The sequence below is a fragment of the Mesoplodon mirus genome (genome assembly GCF_964341445.2).
Source record: "Mesoplodon mirus genome assembly, chromosome: 2".
Taxonomy (NCBI): domain Eukaryota; kingdom Metazoa; phylum Chordata; class Mammalia; order Artiodactyla; family Ziphiidae; genus Mesoplodon; species Mesoplodon mirus.
The window spans coordinates 39,215,797-39,232,902 of NC_138977.1; the positions used below are offsets into that span (position 1 = coordinate 39,215,797).

At 38.6% G+C, this 17,106-nt stretch overlaps 1 protein-coding gene across 1 annotated transcript in view; it reads left to right on the forward strand.

The window, feature by feature from the left end:
• The window catches only part of HPSE (heparanase), a 34,401-nt gene that overhangs the window by 9,848 nt on the left and 7,447 nt on the right, over window positions 1-17,106 (forward strand). Inside the window, exons 2-10 of the mRNA XM_082645051.1 lie at window positions 1,637-1,782; window positions 3,533-3,658; window positions 8,346-8,519; window positions 10,851-11,019; window positions 11,338-11,385; window positions 11,888-11,981; window positions 12,426-12,532; window positions 13,658-13,772; window positions 16,646-16,764. Of these exons, the coding sequence (XP_082501177.1) occupies window positions 1,637-1,782; window positions 3,533-3,658; window positions 8,346-8,519; window positions 10,851-11,019; window positions 11,338-11,385; window positions 11,888-11,981; window positions 12,426-12,532; window positions 13,658-13,772; window positions 16,646-16,764 (1,098 nt within the window). The remainder of the gene's footprint in view (window positions 1-1,636; window positions 1,783-3,532; window positions 3,659-8,345; window positions 8,520-10,850; window positions 11,020-11,337; window positions 11,386-11,887; window positions 11,982-12,425; window positions 12,533-13,657; window positions 13,773-16,645; window positions 16,765-17,106) is intronic.

The window sequence follows — 17,106 nt, forward strand, 5'->3', positions numbered from 1 at the left end:
GGGATATTAGTTCCCCGACCAGGGATTGAACCCATGCCCCCTGCATTGGAATCTTAACCACTGAATCACCAGGGAAGTCCCAAGAGTTTAGTTTTATTTGGGTTCATAGCATAGTGGAAATGGCTTTCTTCTGAATCCTTACTCAGTTCAAGCGAACATTCCCATATATCTTCAAGCGGTTCTGAGGATTTCCTGGCAGATGCCATCCTTCCCAGAGTTCTTTGGTGCTGTCAGGTATTTCAGTCAATTCTATGTTGATAACATCCCTGACGTCTCACTTTGTGCTACATCTCCTCATGCCAGGACCCACAATAGGTTCAGGGGCCTTCGAAAATATTTCAAGTTCTTTTAAGATCCAAAGAAAATGAACTTTTAGGTCAAAGAAAATGTTTTAATATATAATGTTAACATATTTGTCTTTACATGAATATCATCACAAAATACAATTTAAAAAAATGTTTTATGATGGAAGAGGTACATGAAGGCAAAAGTGCCTAGGTAGTACTGTAAATGCTTTCATGTTACAAACAAAAAAAAAATGGTGAGGAGGAATCGCTGAAGTTTTTAACGCAAGACACTTATCCCTTGGTCAATTTCCACCTTTTAATTTCTCTTTCCTAAGCAAAAATAAAGAAATCTTACAGAAATTTTACATAGCACTATATATAGTTAAAGCAGGAGCATGCATTGAAATTTTAAATTTTAGGTCCTGTCTTCAGTTCCTAGGATGTCAAGAAATACTGGCAATTAGATAGTCCACCTGGCATGATTTTCCAATTTGAAATAAACCCAAATGTAAACTAATTAACTGGGCCATTTTGAGAACACACAGCATTGGTTCCATGTGTTTTAAGAGCTTTCCAGAGAGCACTGAAGCCAGGATCACATATGTGAGGCTTCAGAAATACATGGCAAATGTCCCTGTTACCTGGGTCTTCTGGTTTTTTTTTAGTTTTGTTCACTTAAATATTCATGACATCTTCATCTCTCTGAGAGAAGGAATTATAAGTCATTCTAATTCCATTCTATAGCATTCTGTACCATTCTGAGTGCATAATAGGCACCTATCAGGAGTGTTTTGGGCTTGATGACATGTGCATTTAGAATTGCTTGGATTGGAAGTGTCCTAGGTGGGTAGGAATTAGAATCTTACATCGTTCTAAGTCATTTGACTTAAATTTAAAAGGAAGGTTTTCCTTGGGGTGGAGGTGGGGCTTGGTTAGGGAGATGAGGAGGACTCCCAATCATTTATGAACTTCTCTGGGAACATAAATTTTTGAAGACAATCTATTTTTCAAAGAAACAGAGTCATCTTTCCACTCTCTCACCTCTTTTCCTCCATGAATCACAAAAGGTTATGAATTTTTTGAAAGTACTAAACGTTATCCTGCTTGTCAAGTTGAAATATAAGCTCTTGCCCGAGTCAGAGCTCCAAGTTTTCTCAGGTGCCTAGAAGAGCAGCCTTGCAATTAGGAAGATTCCGATTGAGACGATGTCCCTGTTAGAGGGATATTTCTCCCTCCAGGGCCTGTACAGGTATTAGGAAATGGGTTCACCAAGAGAGAAGGGCGTAAATGTGTTTGACTGCATTGTCTTGGAAAAAATAATTTTAATTTCTTGCTTGTCTTCATAACAGTTCTTCAAAGCTTCGTACTTTGGCCAGAGGTTTGTCTCCCGCATACCTGAGATTTGGTGGCACGAAGACGGACTTTCTCATTTTTGATCCCAAGAAGGAACCAACCTTTGAAGAGAGAAGTTACTGGCAATCTCAAGTCAACCAGGGTGAAACTTTAAAGATTAACCATATATCTAAGTTAACTTCATAACTTGAGTCAGTCATGGGCATTCTCAGAGGAGAGCTATTGCTCACATCTAACAATTAATAAGAGATGAAGGGCTCCCAGCAGACCCGTGGAGGCACCTATACAAAAGGAGGAAGCGGTGGGCAGGTTTCCTCCTCCTGATGTTCTCATGAATGTGAGACATTGGGGCAGGGGGTTTGGTGTGCTGGACACAAAACATTGGGGCAGGGGAGAGTTAATTGTGGTGTAAACAGAACAATGATTGTAGCTAAAAGGACAGAGCTGCCTAGAGGGGCCTGTGGGTAGAAATGCACCAAAACAAAAAGAGTATTTCCTGCTCAAGACACAGCACTGATCGAAACCCATTTATTCCAAAAAATGTGGATGAAAGGTATAATAAGGGGACATGGAGATATGCTCTGCTTCTAAGAATGGATTTCAAGCCTTGATTTGTTGGGCAGTGGTTCTCAAACTTTATTGACTAGACATAATCACCTGGGGTGAGTTTGAATATTTGGATTCTTGGGCTCCAACCTTAGGTTACAAGTTTAGCATGCTCCTCAGGTGATTCTGATATTGGGAGTCTGTGGGCTTCATCTGAGAAACACCCTGAGGTGCCACGAGGATTTGCCCTGTGTCTTTCATAAGTGCTATACAGACATCAAATGGAAGCCAAATCATTATCTTAACAGTTATTAAAAAACCATATACATCATTGAATTACAATAATGAATTATGATATATATAAATGAACAATATTTTATTATTTTATATATTACATATTTCCTTCTGTTTATTTTCTGCAGTTAGGAAGTGTTTAGAACCGTTAATAACTGTGCCAATTGATAGAATAGTAATTAGAAAAAATGAAAAAAGCAGGAGAGTTTTCTTAGTATAACACATTGGAATATGTTTAGACCTGGCCCTTTCTCACCAGTCATATGCGTTAAAAAGGTCTCATAAATTTAGATAGGAAACTGTCCTTTGCTCATCAATTTTCTTCATCCTATGGGGAGGGGGGATCACTGGGGTTATCCAAGTGCTTCAGAAACATCCTTTGTGAGCACAGGGGTGGATGAGGCACCCGCTGTCAGAGAGCCAGAATGTGCAGCTTCCCAGAAAGGAAGTCACTGGGGGGTCAGCCAGTCCTGACAGCCGCCCCCGGCAGCCCTGCTGCCTTGTGATAAGGAAGCACAGTCTGCCTGATAGGATAGTGGTGGATTTTCCAAGTACACATGTTGTGGTCTCAGGAGCTTTGATGATACCAAATTTGAAGGAATAAAAGTCAACATTCCCTATCCTACCATTTGGCAAGAGGAAATCACCACAAAGCAGATATAGTCCATGTAAAACAAATTTCTATGTATGTTGAAAGTGAACCTTAAGAGAACTGAACTATGTCTTTTTCCGGTGGGTTCTCTAGTAATTTCAGGTTTCTGAGGAGCCTTCTGAATTGTTAAATAACTTGAAGTTATGTCCAATGTATCTATGTCCAGTATATGTCCAGTGTTTCTTCAGAAACCTGCCCTTTGGCTGTTTTTTTGTGGTAATTGATTAGCCAGCAAATTTGACATGTATAGCGGAATATATCCTTCTCTGATATTACACTTGACAATCAGAAACTCAATTATCCTGCTTTAGTCTCATAAATAGCTAACTAAATAAGTGTATGGGATTTCAACCGTATCATTGTGAAAATAGATTCTCTAAATTTTTTACTCCATTTGCAGATATTTGCGAATCTGGATCCGTCCCTTCTGATGTGGAGAGGAGATTGAAGTTGGAGTGGCCCTTCCAGGAGCAATTGCTACTCAGAGAACAGTATCAGAAAAAGTTCAAGAACAGTACCTACTCAAGTAAGAAATGAAAGGTACCCTGCAAGTGTCCCAGCCCCCAGAATATTTGGATGGCTTGAACTTGGGCTTAAATCTAATAAGCCCTATAGCAGTTGTGTAAAGCTGCATAATCCTCAAATGTTAGCAAGAGTTAATGGGCAATCTTCAACCCCAAACTTCTGTTTTTTACTTTTCTTCTCCTGACTTTGCCTACTAGCCACGGAGTGAAATATAGAATCATTCATTCACAAGCTAATAATGACCTTTACTGCTCTGAAGAACTAGGAAGTCAAGGAAGACATGGATATATTCCTTGTGTAAAAGTAAAATACAAAAGTGTGAAGAGTAAAATGTGAAACCATTCACACCTCACTGTCCATTCTGTTTCCCCTCCAAGAAGCAGCCACTGCCCTGCCACTGATGTGTTGTGTATCACTGGCAGGGCAGCTTTCTCATTTTCTTTCCTCTGTGGGTTTGAAAACACAGGACTAGCTCAACTAACCAGGAATTTATTTCCATTCATGGAAGCACTTTTCCAGTGTTTAAATGGGATGATGTCATGCAGGGCTTTACCACAAACAACTGAAACAAGTGATCCTTATCTAACTATGAAATATATTTTTATCTGAATGTTGATGTTTTATACCCAACTAAGGGATGAGGTTGCCCCAGATCTCAGTTAAGAAAATAACCTGCTTAGATACGCTACAACTGTCTTCTTTTGACTTTCGAAAAATAAATGATCTTGAAGTTAGTTTGGGTTAGTCAACATTTCTAAGAGTACATATTGACAATAAATTATTTCTTTGTAAGATTTTACTATACACTACCTAGATTCCAGTGTGTACAATGGATTTTTTATTTTTATATTTTTTATTTATAAGGTAAGGGAAAAAGTAACACATAAGAAATCAGAAAATAGGTTATATGCTAATAGAAAATGTGGTCCTCTAAATTATTTTTTGCATTTTAAAGCAGAGGGCAGGTGAGGGGGGGAGCTATGCTAACGGTTTAATAACATGATCTATGGTTGAACAGAATTTGGCAGGACAGGGCCTTCTCAGATCCCGTTAAAGGGATGACAGAAGTCCAAGAGACCCACAGCAGGAAGGCCTTATTTGTAATTAATCATCTGATATAGGCCTGCTAGGAGAAGACCCTATGGTATTAGGTAATCTATAGCTTTATACTTTTTTTCTTGGTCATCTTAAACATATGCCAACTTACCTTAAATTTTTTTTTCTTTTTTTTGGCTGTGTTGGATTGTTGCTGCACGTGGGCTTTCTCCAGTTGCAGCGAGCCGGGCTACTCTTCGTTGCAGTGGCAGTCTTCTCTTTGTGGTGGCTTCTCTTGTCGCGGAGCACGGGCTCTAGGCACGTGGGCTTCAGTAGTTGTGGCGCACGGGCTTAGTTGCTCCGTGGTATGTGGGATCTTCCCAGACCAGGGTTTGAACCCATGTCTCCCACATTGGCAGGTGGATTCTTAACCACTGCACCACCAGGGAAGTCCTAAATTTTTCTTTAAAAATGTTTGCTACCTCACATGATCTTTTTGGAACCAAGATCGTAGGTTTTCAACATCTTTTTCCTGCCTTTGGGACCGGGGCCTTCATAGTTTCTGCACCAGGGGAAAGCCCTTCTTTTACTAACTATGTAGCTGGGTCAGTATAATTCCAGCCACCCTACTGGCAATGCTAAAATGTATAACAAATACAGATAGTTTATTTGTATTTGGAAATATTTGACTTCTGATTTGAAATTTTCTATTTTAATCTGCATGTATTAGAAACATATAGATAGAAATCTATGGGACTTCCCTGGCGGTCCAGTGGTTAAGACTTCGCCTTCCAGTGCAGTGGGTATGGGTTTGATCCCTGGTTGGGGAGCTAAGATCCCACATGCCTCATGGCCAAAAAACCAAAACGTAAAACAGAAGCAATATTGTAACAAATTCAATAAAGACTTTAAAAGTGGTCCACATCAAAAAAATCTTAAAAAAAAGAAATCTACTGCGTTTGGTCTGGGCACCAGCTCATTATAGGGTTAAGTATCTGAGAAGCCAATAGGTGTCTCTACACATGGCTCTGCATCCGTGGCTAAGGTTGGTAATGTCTGAGTAACATCGTATGATGCGGCATCATACGATGGAAGAAATAGAAAAAGTCTATTGTGTTAATTGCTTGGTGGCCTTCACCTTTAAAACAGGTGTCCTAGAAGATATAGGTGAGTTTTCTAATTACAGGACCCATTGGATGGTGTGTTTCACTTAAGTAGAAAATGACAAAAACATTTGTCATGAGAATATAGATTCACACTGTAAACCTGTTGGGGCAGGAAAAGGAAGCAATGTTACAGGTATAATGTTGAGTGCGACTACAGAAAGGAGGACTCCCTTATTAAAATAATAATATTTAATGAGCTAATTCTTTTTTCTCCTTCTTCTCCACCTTTCTTCCTCATCATCCCACTCCCACACTGGATGCTGGACACATTTATGTAAACAAAAATGGTATAATAGTCAGTGCCGGTGTATAATGTGTCATTTAGATTGTCTTCATTCCAGGGATCTTTCCACCCTTTCATACAGTAAGAGATAAGAGATTGGATAATGACTGGGAATTGGATAATTATCTGTGAGTTTTCTTATTTTGAGGAGGGAATAGGCTGGGTGGGTTTTATTTTTAAGAGTGGGTTTTAACTCAGTAATATACAGCCCTTATTCTAGGAGATGTTACTGTTACAGAGGGCATATAATAGAATTTCAAGCTACTTAAATTCAAAGTGTTTTTGGAAAAATGAGGAAATAGAGGAAGAGTAAGGAATGAGCTGAATAAATACTAAAAACTGCAAACATTCTATGTTTTTTGAAAATGCCATAATCCTTGTAGAAGGTCTAGGCAACAATAGTACTTTATATCTGTAAGAGTTTTTTATGGCTTACAAAGGGTTTTCACATGTGCTATTTCAATTTGGTTTTGTGAGATAGGTGGATGATGGTACTAGTTCCAGGACTGTAGATCTGTAGCCAGGGCTCATGCAGGTAAAGGGGTCACTCCTGATCATTCAGTCTATAAGTGGGATAGTGGGGCTGGGAGCTCAGATCTATGATTCCTGATTTAGGACACTTTCTACAACATGATTAGCAGTATATGTCTAAAAGATAAACTGTGACTAAGACAGTCACAGGGCCTTTATTACAGGCTCTGTTACTGTGGCACTGTCACCAAATAGCTATGTGATATTGGGCAAAGCACTTTATTTCTTTGGGTGTCAGTTTCCTCATAGAAAAATGAGGGTGGAGGTTTGGGGAGGACTCCATAATCCCAAAGTCCCACGCTGTCCCCCACTGTGGCCCTAAGATCCCAGGAACGGGCTAGGACTCAGAGAGCTTTTCAGACCCCAATGTCTGTAACATCTTAATGACAGGCAGCAGTTTTGTGGAAGTGGGTGACACAGCAAATATCAAAAACACCTAAAATAGCTTGCTAGTGTTGTTACCGCCCCTCAGCCGTTATGGGCAGTATTAAACCTAGGGTTTCACTGCTCTGGTAATCCAAGTAGTTCAGGCTGAAGACTTAGAAACAGAGCCACTTTGAAGGAGAAAGGGTGGAAGTTTGCCAGATAGATAGAGGTTTTTTTTTTAAACTAGGGAAGTGAATTTCTGTTTAATAGATAACTCTAAATATACATTAAGATCACCAGATCTATGCAGATAATAACTGATTTAAACACTCAAAAATACATTGCTGCCACTCTCAAGAAGAGATTATAGGCTAGCTAATGGTTAAAAAGCTGAGTTCAAAAGTTCCAAAGCTTTAATAACTCCTTAGTGACTCAATTTTTTTCACAGCACATCTAGCCCAAAAGAAATACCTGAGAGTTTCAATTAAGCTGTTAGGTCCAAACAACCTAATAGTAACAGTTCTCATCATGTCCAACAGATGTTGATGCATTCCCTTGCAAATTTAAAAGATCCTGCAGTGCCCCTGTGAGTAAGGTTACCTGGTCAAATTTTAATTTCAAATAAACAATCATTTCTTTGCCCTATTTCTCAAATAATGCACATGACATACACTAAAAATTATTACTTATCTGCAGTTCAAATTTAGCTAGATGTCTTGTATTTTTATTTGCTAAACCGTACCAGTGAATTCACTCCCTAGAGTGCCTTGGCGCAGAGTTTGGAAACCACAGCCCTAGGGCCCTAGGCCAGTTTTTTAATGTAAAATTCCATTTATTTTGAATTAATAAATTATAAGCATGAATTTTTCAAAAACTTAAAAAAATGTAATCAAAGTTACCAAGTTATTTTGTGACTGAGTTTATGAGTGGAGATATTTAGATTATGAAGAGTGGGGTTTGTGTTGACTAATGAAAATCTGGCCTGCACATGTTGAGCCCTGAGCCATACACTGCAGTTTCCCCAGTTCACCTGAAGTCACTTGAACAAAACCCAAGTGCCAGACCAAAGTCTCTGGTACCTTCCATAGGACTTGATTCAACAGCTGAAGCAAATAAAGTAATATATATATTTTTTTAATTTGCCAGTCCAATTTTGTTGATGCATTCATAATTATAAGCACTCATTGGAATTCCTTCCACTTAACAACAGAAATAGCAATTCATTATGAGGAGCAAATCTGGAGGCCTTCATCACTTCGGCACTCTGGTGCTGACCTAACCACGAAATGGCAACATTTTTCTTTTAGGAAGCTCAGTGGATATGCTGTATACTTTTGCCAGTTGCTCAGGACTGGACCTGATCTTTGGTCTAAATGCATTACTACGAACTGCAGATTTGCACTGGAACAGTTCCAACGCTCAGTTACTCCTGGACTACTGCTCTTCCAAGAGTTATAACATTTCTTGGGAACTAGGCAATGGTAAGTGCTCCCCTGCCCCTGCCCGGGGAACATTTCAATAATAAGGAGATTCCCCTTTGGCATTATTTGTTCCTATCTATGGCCTTCTTTTTAATAATACCAAACATGCTTTTTGCCTTGGAATATTTGTGTAAGTGCTCAGTGGTGTGAGTTTGGAATTACTTGTGGCAGAAAACTCCTTATGTATCCCAGCACCTATCGTAAATCCCAATTTACGTTACATTTAAGCACTTCCACAGCTCCCTGGTTCCCTTGAGACCTTCAGGGTCACTTAGACCTCTTATGCTTGGCAGGTTGGACTCAAGCAGTTTGCTTTTACCTTTCCATTCCTTCCTCTGTTCTCAACTTGTCAATCTCAGCAACCCCATCCCAACACTCATAATGGGTTCAAGCTAGAAGTTCCGGAACAGAGTCTTTCCTGGGTCAAGCTCTTGATTTTCTCTTTTGTCACTCTTTTATTGTAAGGAACTTATAAATTGTAACTAAAGTGCTAGTGATTAGCCACATTCATTCAAACATATTTACAATATGTTCAATATATTTACAATATGTTTACAATATGTGTTTGTTCACACATCAGCTGATGGAACTGAAGATAAAATGGGAAGTGAGATGTAGTAATATAATGAGCACATACTATATTCCAGGCACTGTTCTGAGCATTTCATAAGTATTAGCTTAGTTTATCTTTATAATTGCCCCGAGGTGAACACAATTATGACATTCATTGCATAGAGGACAAAAGAGGCACAAAAAGGTTAGCTAAATAGCTGTGTGATGCTGGGCAACAGTGAGAGGAATCTTAGAGGAGTTAGGATTTGAACCCGGGCAGTCTGGCTCTAGTAGGAGGTCCCTGCTCTCTTGAGACTTCTGTTCTAGAGGTAGGGAGGCAGACCAACCAGAAAGCAAGCAAAGAAGTGATACATGTCTATAGTGGCAGGTATTATGATAAAGTCCAACAGCAGATTTTGGGATTGGGTTGCTGAGGCTAACTGGCAAGTTGAAGCACTGAAAACAGAATAAAAGGAAGGGTCAAGGTAACCATATCTTAGTAAGATGCTGAACAACTTTACTGCAGCAACTATGTGAATAATAGGTCATCTGGACCCATCCTTACCCATCTCTGTACATCTCACCTTCCCTACTTTTCTACCCTACCCATCCCCAGCTCTTGCTATTCAGAGTAAGATAAAAGAGTGTCATCATGTGCCCCTCTTCCCCGGGCCCCATTTTGCAAAGGGAAGGTCTGGTTTCCGGGTTGAAGGAGAAGAGTAAGATAATTTGGGAAGTAGATTGGACACTTTCCATGCCTCCCTCCCCTCCCTTCAGCTTTGCTACTTCCAGACTCACATGCACATATAATTTGCACTTATAATTCTCAGTAAGACTTTTTTTAAAAATAAATTTATTTATTTTATTTATTTACTTTTGGCTGTGTTAGGTCTTCATTGCTCTGCACGGGCTTTCTCTAGTTGCGGCGAGCAGGGGTTACTCTTCTTTGCGGTGCGCGGGCTTCTCATTGTGGTGGTTTCTTTTGTTGCAGAGTACAGGCTCTAGGCGTGCAGGCTTCAGTAGTTGTGGCTCAGGGGCTCTAGAGCGCAGGCTCAGTAGTTGTGGCGCATGGGCTTAGTTGCTCCACGGCATGTAGGATCTTCCTGGACCAGGGCTCGAACCCTTGTCCCTGCATTGGCAGGTGTATTGTTTTTTTGTGTTTTTTTTGGCGGTACACGGGCCTCTCACTGTTGTGGCCTCTCCCGTTGCGGAGCACAGGCTCCGGACGTGCAGGCTCAGCGGCCATGGCTCATGGGCCCAGCCGCTCCGCGGCATGTGGGATCTTCCCGGACCAGGGCACGAACCCGTGCCCCCGCATCGGCAGGCAGACTCTCAACCACTGCGCCACCAGAGAAGCCCGGCAGGTGTATTCTTAACCACTGCGCCACTAGGGAAGCCACTAGGGAAGCCCCTCAGGAAGACTTTTAATTACATTGTAGAAATAGGTTTTTAAATGTCTTCTCGCACACAATTTTTAAAAAAGTAAATTAGGTTATTAAATACTGAATACAGACTCTTTCCTGAATATCCACTAGTTTAATATCCCAATTATTAATTTCCAACTGTTTTATTACCCCCAATACTTCAGTTATATAACTTATATTTTTATTTTCCTGGAATATCTTCTTTATAACTGGAGATTTTACTTTCCTTGACTTTGGATTCTAAGTTTTTGTAATATGAAAAATACTCTGTTGCTTTTATATGCTGCTTTTATGTTTGCTTTTAATTAAAAAATTTTCTAGGTAAGCAATTATTTTGCGAATTGCTGTCTTTCAGAACCTAACAGTTTCCGGAAGAAGGCTGGTATTTTTATCGATGGATTGCAGTTAGGAGAAGATTTTATCGAGTTGCATAAACTTCTAAGAAAATCTGCTTTCAAAAATGCAAAACTCTATGGTCCTGATGTTGGCCAGCCTCGAGGAAAGACTGTTAAGATGCTGAAGAGGTAAGAGCTAGAGGAAGCAGAACCACTTTTCTTAAATATAATATTTTTCTTTGGTGGAGAATCCTCAATAAGCCACCTGTTATTAAACAATTTGTTGCCTGACTAGAAGGTTTACCAAAAGATGAAACATTGACTGGCTCAGAATAACAAAGATTTGGGGGCAGATGGCACCTGTGATAAAATTTGTATCAGAATTAGGAAGTTTGTGTTGCTTTATCCTAAAGTAGTAACCAGCCTATTTCTAGGGAAGACAACTCTTGTGCATTTATTGTTCATATAAGGATTAAGGGATAACATAATAGATTTTTTTTTTTCTAGTTTCCTGAAGGCTGGGGGAGAAGTGATTGATTCAGTTACATGGCATCAGTAAGTATGTCTCCTACTGTTAATACTGAGAAAGTAAAGCTAGCTTTACTTACTATCTAGTTTTCAAAAAATTGTTTTCATTTAATTGCTAATTGACTTTATAGTTCCCGATAAGAAACTGTCTCAAGCAACATTGTACTAGGATCTTAATATTAATAAAACAAAAATCTAAACTTGTTTTAAGTAACATGGTAGTTTCTACAAGATCAAGGCACACTATCGTTTAAGTCATGGAATAGATGTAGCTAATAGTAGCTAAAACTAATATGCTTGCCAAAGAATGGGTAACCCACAAATACCTGCATGTGTGACTATGTTTTCTCAAGACAGAATAAGTGGTCCCCTTCCATCTTGTTCTCTCCTTAGTAGAACTTATGCTTTTTTTTTTTTTTAATAGCACAGGGGTGGGAAGAAGTAGAAAGGAGGGCAAGGGCAGCCAGTTACCTTAAAAGCAGAAAGTAAAGTTTGTTACATTTTCCTGAATATTTTCTGAATCATTTAGCTACTACTTGAATGGGCGAATTGCTACCAAAGAAGATTTTCTAAACCCTGATGTACTGGACACTTTTATTTCATCTATGCAAAAAATTTTCCAGGTAATAGTCTTTTTATTCTTTTTAATGTAAAACCAGAGTCCTTATTTTGTAGTCTAGCTAGTCCTAAATTCTACAGGTATATAAATTTACATGTTTTTCCAATTTTAGAGAGCAGGCTCTAGGTCTTATTCACCTTCAGTTCCCCTTAGTATTGGGTCTTACCCATGTATGTTGATTGGAAATTAAAAATACTTCCAATGGCCTTTTGGTAGAGTGAACTCTCAGAGTCCATAAGAAAAGAATGGGATTATTTACATTCCTTCCACACCTAGTATTCCAATAAAAGTTAATTGCCCAAGACCTAAATGACCACAGAAATATTTTGTAACTGTATTGAACGGATGGATCTGGGAATGCAAGGTTTTGAATATTGAATAATCTTCAGCACCATATTTGGTCAGCTTGTTTGCAATTACCGTGGAGACTTTCCTGTTCCATACATAGGCTGTTGAGGAGACCAGACCCCACAAGAAGGTTTGGTTAGGAGAGACCAGCTCTGCGTATGGGGGTGGAGCGCCCTTGCTGTCCAACACCTTTGCTGCTGGCTTTATGTGAGTGAACTTGCACTTGTCTCAGGGACCAGATAGCATTCTCCTGTTCTTCTATTCAGTTGAAATAACTCGTCAGACAAAAATCTGGTCAAAGACAGTTTCTGTGGCTGAGCTCCAAAGTTTGTGCCAGATTTTGCAAGAAAATGATTTACTAAAGTTGGTTGGACATCTTTAACATGTGCCCAAATTAATCATTGTATGAATGAACTGCTTTAGAAGTTTTGTTCCTTAATTATGGCCCATAAATATGTCAAGCATTCCTTTCTCTAAAGAAATACATTGTAAAAGAGTGCATCAAGAGCCTTGACTCTGAGAAGGATTCTGAGTACATGTAGCTCTATTCATAGGTTCCCAAGAAGTTTAAAGCCTGGAAATATGAGGTCACACCCGAGGGGCTACCAATGAATTTAAAGATTTACTAAATCACCCCCTTATCCAAGCACCACAAACTTGATTGCTTTAAAACCAACTGGTTTACTTACATAACTCGGTTAACACTCTTAGTCTATAGTTCTACATGCTCATATTCAGCTTTATTCTCTTTCCTCTCCTACCCTCATTCTTATAAACCCCGAGTAGAGCACACATCCCTTATGCTTGTGGAGGCATGAGGAGGAGAGGAAAGAAAGGAGATGTGTGTTTTGCCACTGACTGAACATGGGGGGAGGAAGTGTCCATAAAAGCTTAGGTGTGATTCTACTTATTTCGCATTTTCGTGCTGCTGGCCACCAGCAATCCTTTCTTCAGACCTCACGTGGTAATGCGCGTGGAGAGGCGGCGGGTGGAGGTGGGAAGGGCGGGTGTGGATCCCACAGGATGGAGAATAATTGTCTATAAGGGTGGGCCTTTGTCTACTCCGCTTTGCAGATGTTGTCCTACCCTGATAGGGACTCCTATAGCATATTAATAGTCTTCTAGGATTTGTTATTCATGCAGAAGTGTGGGAACATGTGAAGTGAAGGATAGTCTCTATTTCATCTGAATGCCTTATTGATAATTAATACTACTTCTCTGCCTTCCTGTCAATTCCTCCCACACGGAGGAATAAATCAGAATAGTGTATAGTTAAAACTGAGTTATTTTATTTTCCAAATCTGAAGAAAGCTTGGCATCACTGTGTTCCAGGTGGCTGGATAAATTGGGCCTGTCGGCCAGAATGGGCATAGAAGTGGTGATGAGGCAAGTGTTCTTCGGAGCTGGGAACTACCACTTAGTGGATGAAAATTTTGAACCTTTACCTGTAAGTGACCATTATTTTCCTATTATCATGAGTAGGTTAGAGTATACTAAGGGCCCCCTGTATTAACCTTTTATAAATAGTCAATTCTCTCAATAAATTCAATGCTCTCAATAAGTAGCCAAACCATGGAAAGATGAATTAGAAGAAACCTTAGAGATCACTCATTCTAACTTTTTTGTGTCTCAAGAAATTGAGACCCAGAAATAATGTTTTTAATGTGGGTTATTTGGGACATGGTGTGGGTTTTTTTAAAAAAGGAGTAATTTGAAATTTTATGACTTCAATTTTACAAGGTAAACTTGAATCAGATGTTTTGCCAAGTAAATCAAAGTTAAAATTGCCTGTAGTATGCAAAGTTTCAAAATTTTTTGTCATGAAATCATAACTTATTTAACTTTAAGATAAGCTAGTACCATGTATTTGTTCAAAAATATCACCATACGATTGGCTATTTTGTTAATAATCTTCAAGATATTTATGAGTAAAGTCTCATTTCCACCCTACCTCCAACTACATCTGGTACTAAATCAGGAAATATAGCCTTTCTATCTAAAAAGCCACCTGGAAGATATATATATCTAAAAATTGGTATAGCATAGGTATAGCCTGAGAAGTATGACCTTGATTTTTATAGTCTAAAATAGCATTTGAGAATATCTATTTTCTAAGAATAATTCCTAAGGGAATTGCTTGAATATTGTAGGAAAGCTAAGAAGGTCTGCAAAAAGCACATGCCAAAATATAAGCTAGGCTTTTGTGGTTTGTAGATAGATTTCCCCCCAAAATTGCTTTTAGTCTATAGTGGTCCAAGTTCATGGAGTACACTGTTCATAACTTAAAAAAAAATTTTAGCAAAATGTCTTTGCACAAAATGGAATCTATCTCCCCCAAGTATATTATGAGTCATTTATAAAATGACTTAAACCAAATGTGATCATTTCATTAGACAAATATCCAAAATCTACTACTGGCCCCTTCTTAAATGGACCTTGAACAAGGAAGAGAAATAAACAGTTTCTTCACAAGTTGCTTTGAGTCCGATGCCTAGAAATTAGACAGCTTATCCTGTCACTCTTTGTAAATAGTACCAGCGATTTATGATGTTATCTAAAGCTTCTCAGCCAAACATAAACTTTTGGCTTAAGAATTCTTTGTATATGTGCTAAATATACTTCCTCCTCAAGGTTCACAAGTCAGCTAGAAAAACTTGCAAGAGTAAATGGTATCTTTGACATCTGCAGAATCCCAGGGAATTCGCAAAACAGTCCTGGAAGGTGGCAAGGAAGGTATCTTAGATCCATTTTTCAAATGAGGAAGTTCAAATTGAGATGAGCTTGTGTGATTTGCTGGAGGTCACACAGCTGTCTCATTGTTACTCTAAAGAATCCTGTACAAATCCTGGCTCTGAGCCTGCTTGCTTTCTACCCCCAAGTCACGGAACCATGCTACGTCTCCTTTGAAAACATTTAATTGATTCTCTTCTTGTCTCCAGTAAAAATTTTGAAGTTAAGCAGAGAAACAAAAGCTGTTTGCCTGTTGAGTCTACCTTACCCAAGCTCAAGGAGGAAGGGTTGGGGTATATATATATTGAGTGCATTAAAAAAAAAAAAAACTTTTTATTATGAAAAATTTCAAAGTAGAGAGAAAAGTATATGAAGCCCTAATGTTGTTTAATCCATAATCGTACCCACTCTTTCCCTCCCACCTACTGGATTACTTCTAAGCAAATCTCAGGTATACCACTTTATCCATAAGTACTTCAGTATGTATCTCCTTTGTAAAAACATAACAAAATATAATTATCATACTTTAAAATATGAACAGTAATTTCTCAGTATTATTAAATATTTAGTCAGTGTTTCACATTTTCCTTATTGTCACAAATGTTTTTTTTTGTTTTTTTTTGTTTCTTATTAGTCATCCATTTTATACACGTCAGTGTATACATGTCAATCCCAATCTCCCAATTCATCACACCACCACCCCACCCCCCAGTCACAAAAGTTTTTAATTGTTGGCTTATTCACATCAGAATCCAAACAAGGTCCATATATTGTATTTATTATATCTCTTAAGTCTGTTAATCTTTAAGTTCTCTCTCCCTCTCTTTTTTTTGTCCCTTGGAATTTATTAAAGAAACCAGGTAATGTTATATAGTGTTTCCCACATTCTGGATTTTGCTAAATTTATTTCTGTGGTATCATTTAGCATGTTACTCTGTCCCCTGTATTTCCTGTAAACTGGTAGTTAGACCCAGAGGCTTGATTTTTGTGGGGTTTTTTGTTTTGCAAGAATTCTTCATAGGTGATATTGTGTGCTTCCATCAAGAGACACATAATGTCTGATTGTCTCTTTTCTTGACCTTGATAGCTAGTGATGGTCACTGCCTAATGCACTGCTTTATTGGGCAGGCGTTGAGGGTTTATAAGGTTTCAGAGGAAATTGTTTTAGTCTCTTAAACAGAAGTTTTATTTTTAAAACTTGGCTTTGTGTGTGTGTGTGGGGTGTGTATATGAGTGTGTGTATGTGTCTATAGCTAAAAGTTTTGCTTTGAGCTTTGAATTCTTGGATGATTGACAACAAAGAATATTTAAACTGTCTCTGAGCAATGAGTTGCATCCTTGAGATTTATTTCCTAGCACGTATAGCCCTCTGAATTGTGGAAGTGTAGTCCTCCAGTGATAAAAAGCAGCAAACAAGATATTGCCCTCAGATTCGTGGTGGTAATGCAGACCAAAAGATGAATCCTTTTAAAATAGCTCTAGGATAACAGTCACACTCTTTGTAGGATAACTATTTGCTTGACACTGTTTTTGTTAAAGAGTAAGTAAAGATCTATTTTTGTCCCTCCCCTCCCCAATCACTACAACTAGGATTATTGGCTGTCTCTTCTGTTCAAGAAACTGGTGGGCACCAACGTGTTAAAGGCAAGTGTGAAAGGTCCAGACAGAAACAAACTTCGAGTATATCTTCATTGCACAAACATCAACCAGTAAGTGTGTAAGACGCCCTTTACCAATCAGCAAGTTTTAATTAGTAAGCACACAGCTTCCTACTCTAACAGCCTGTTGTCTTCTACCTATACAGTGGGTCTAAGGTGTGTCATTGTTCTTTATTTCTTTTCATTCTCATAATGATATGGTGCCAGAGTCTAGCTAAAAAAACAAAAAGGTTAAACATGGGCATTTGCAGTCCAGCAAAGATTTGTACAATGATTTAATTATCACAATCCATAATGAAAATATATCCTGAATTTAAATAAATAATGATACAAATGAAGCACATAAAACCAATTTTGTATGAATGATTAATCAATTGAATGACTATGAATGAA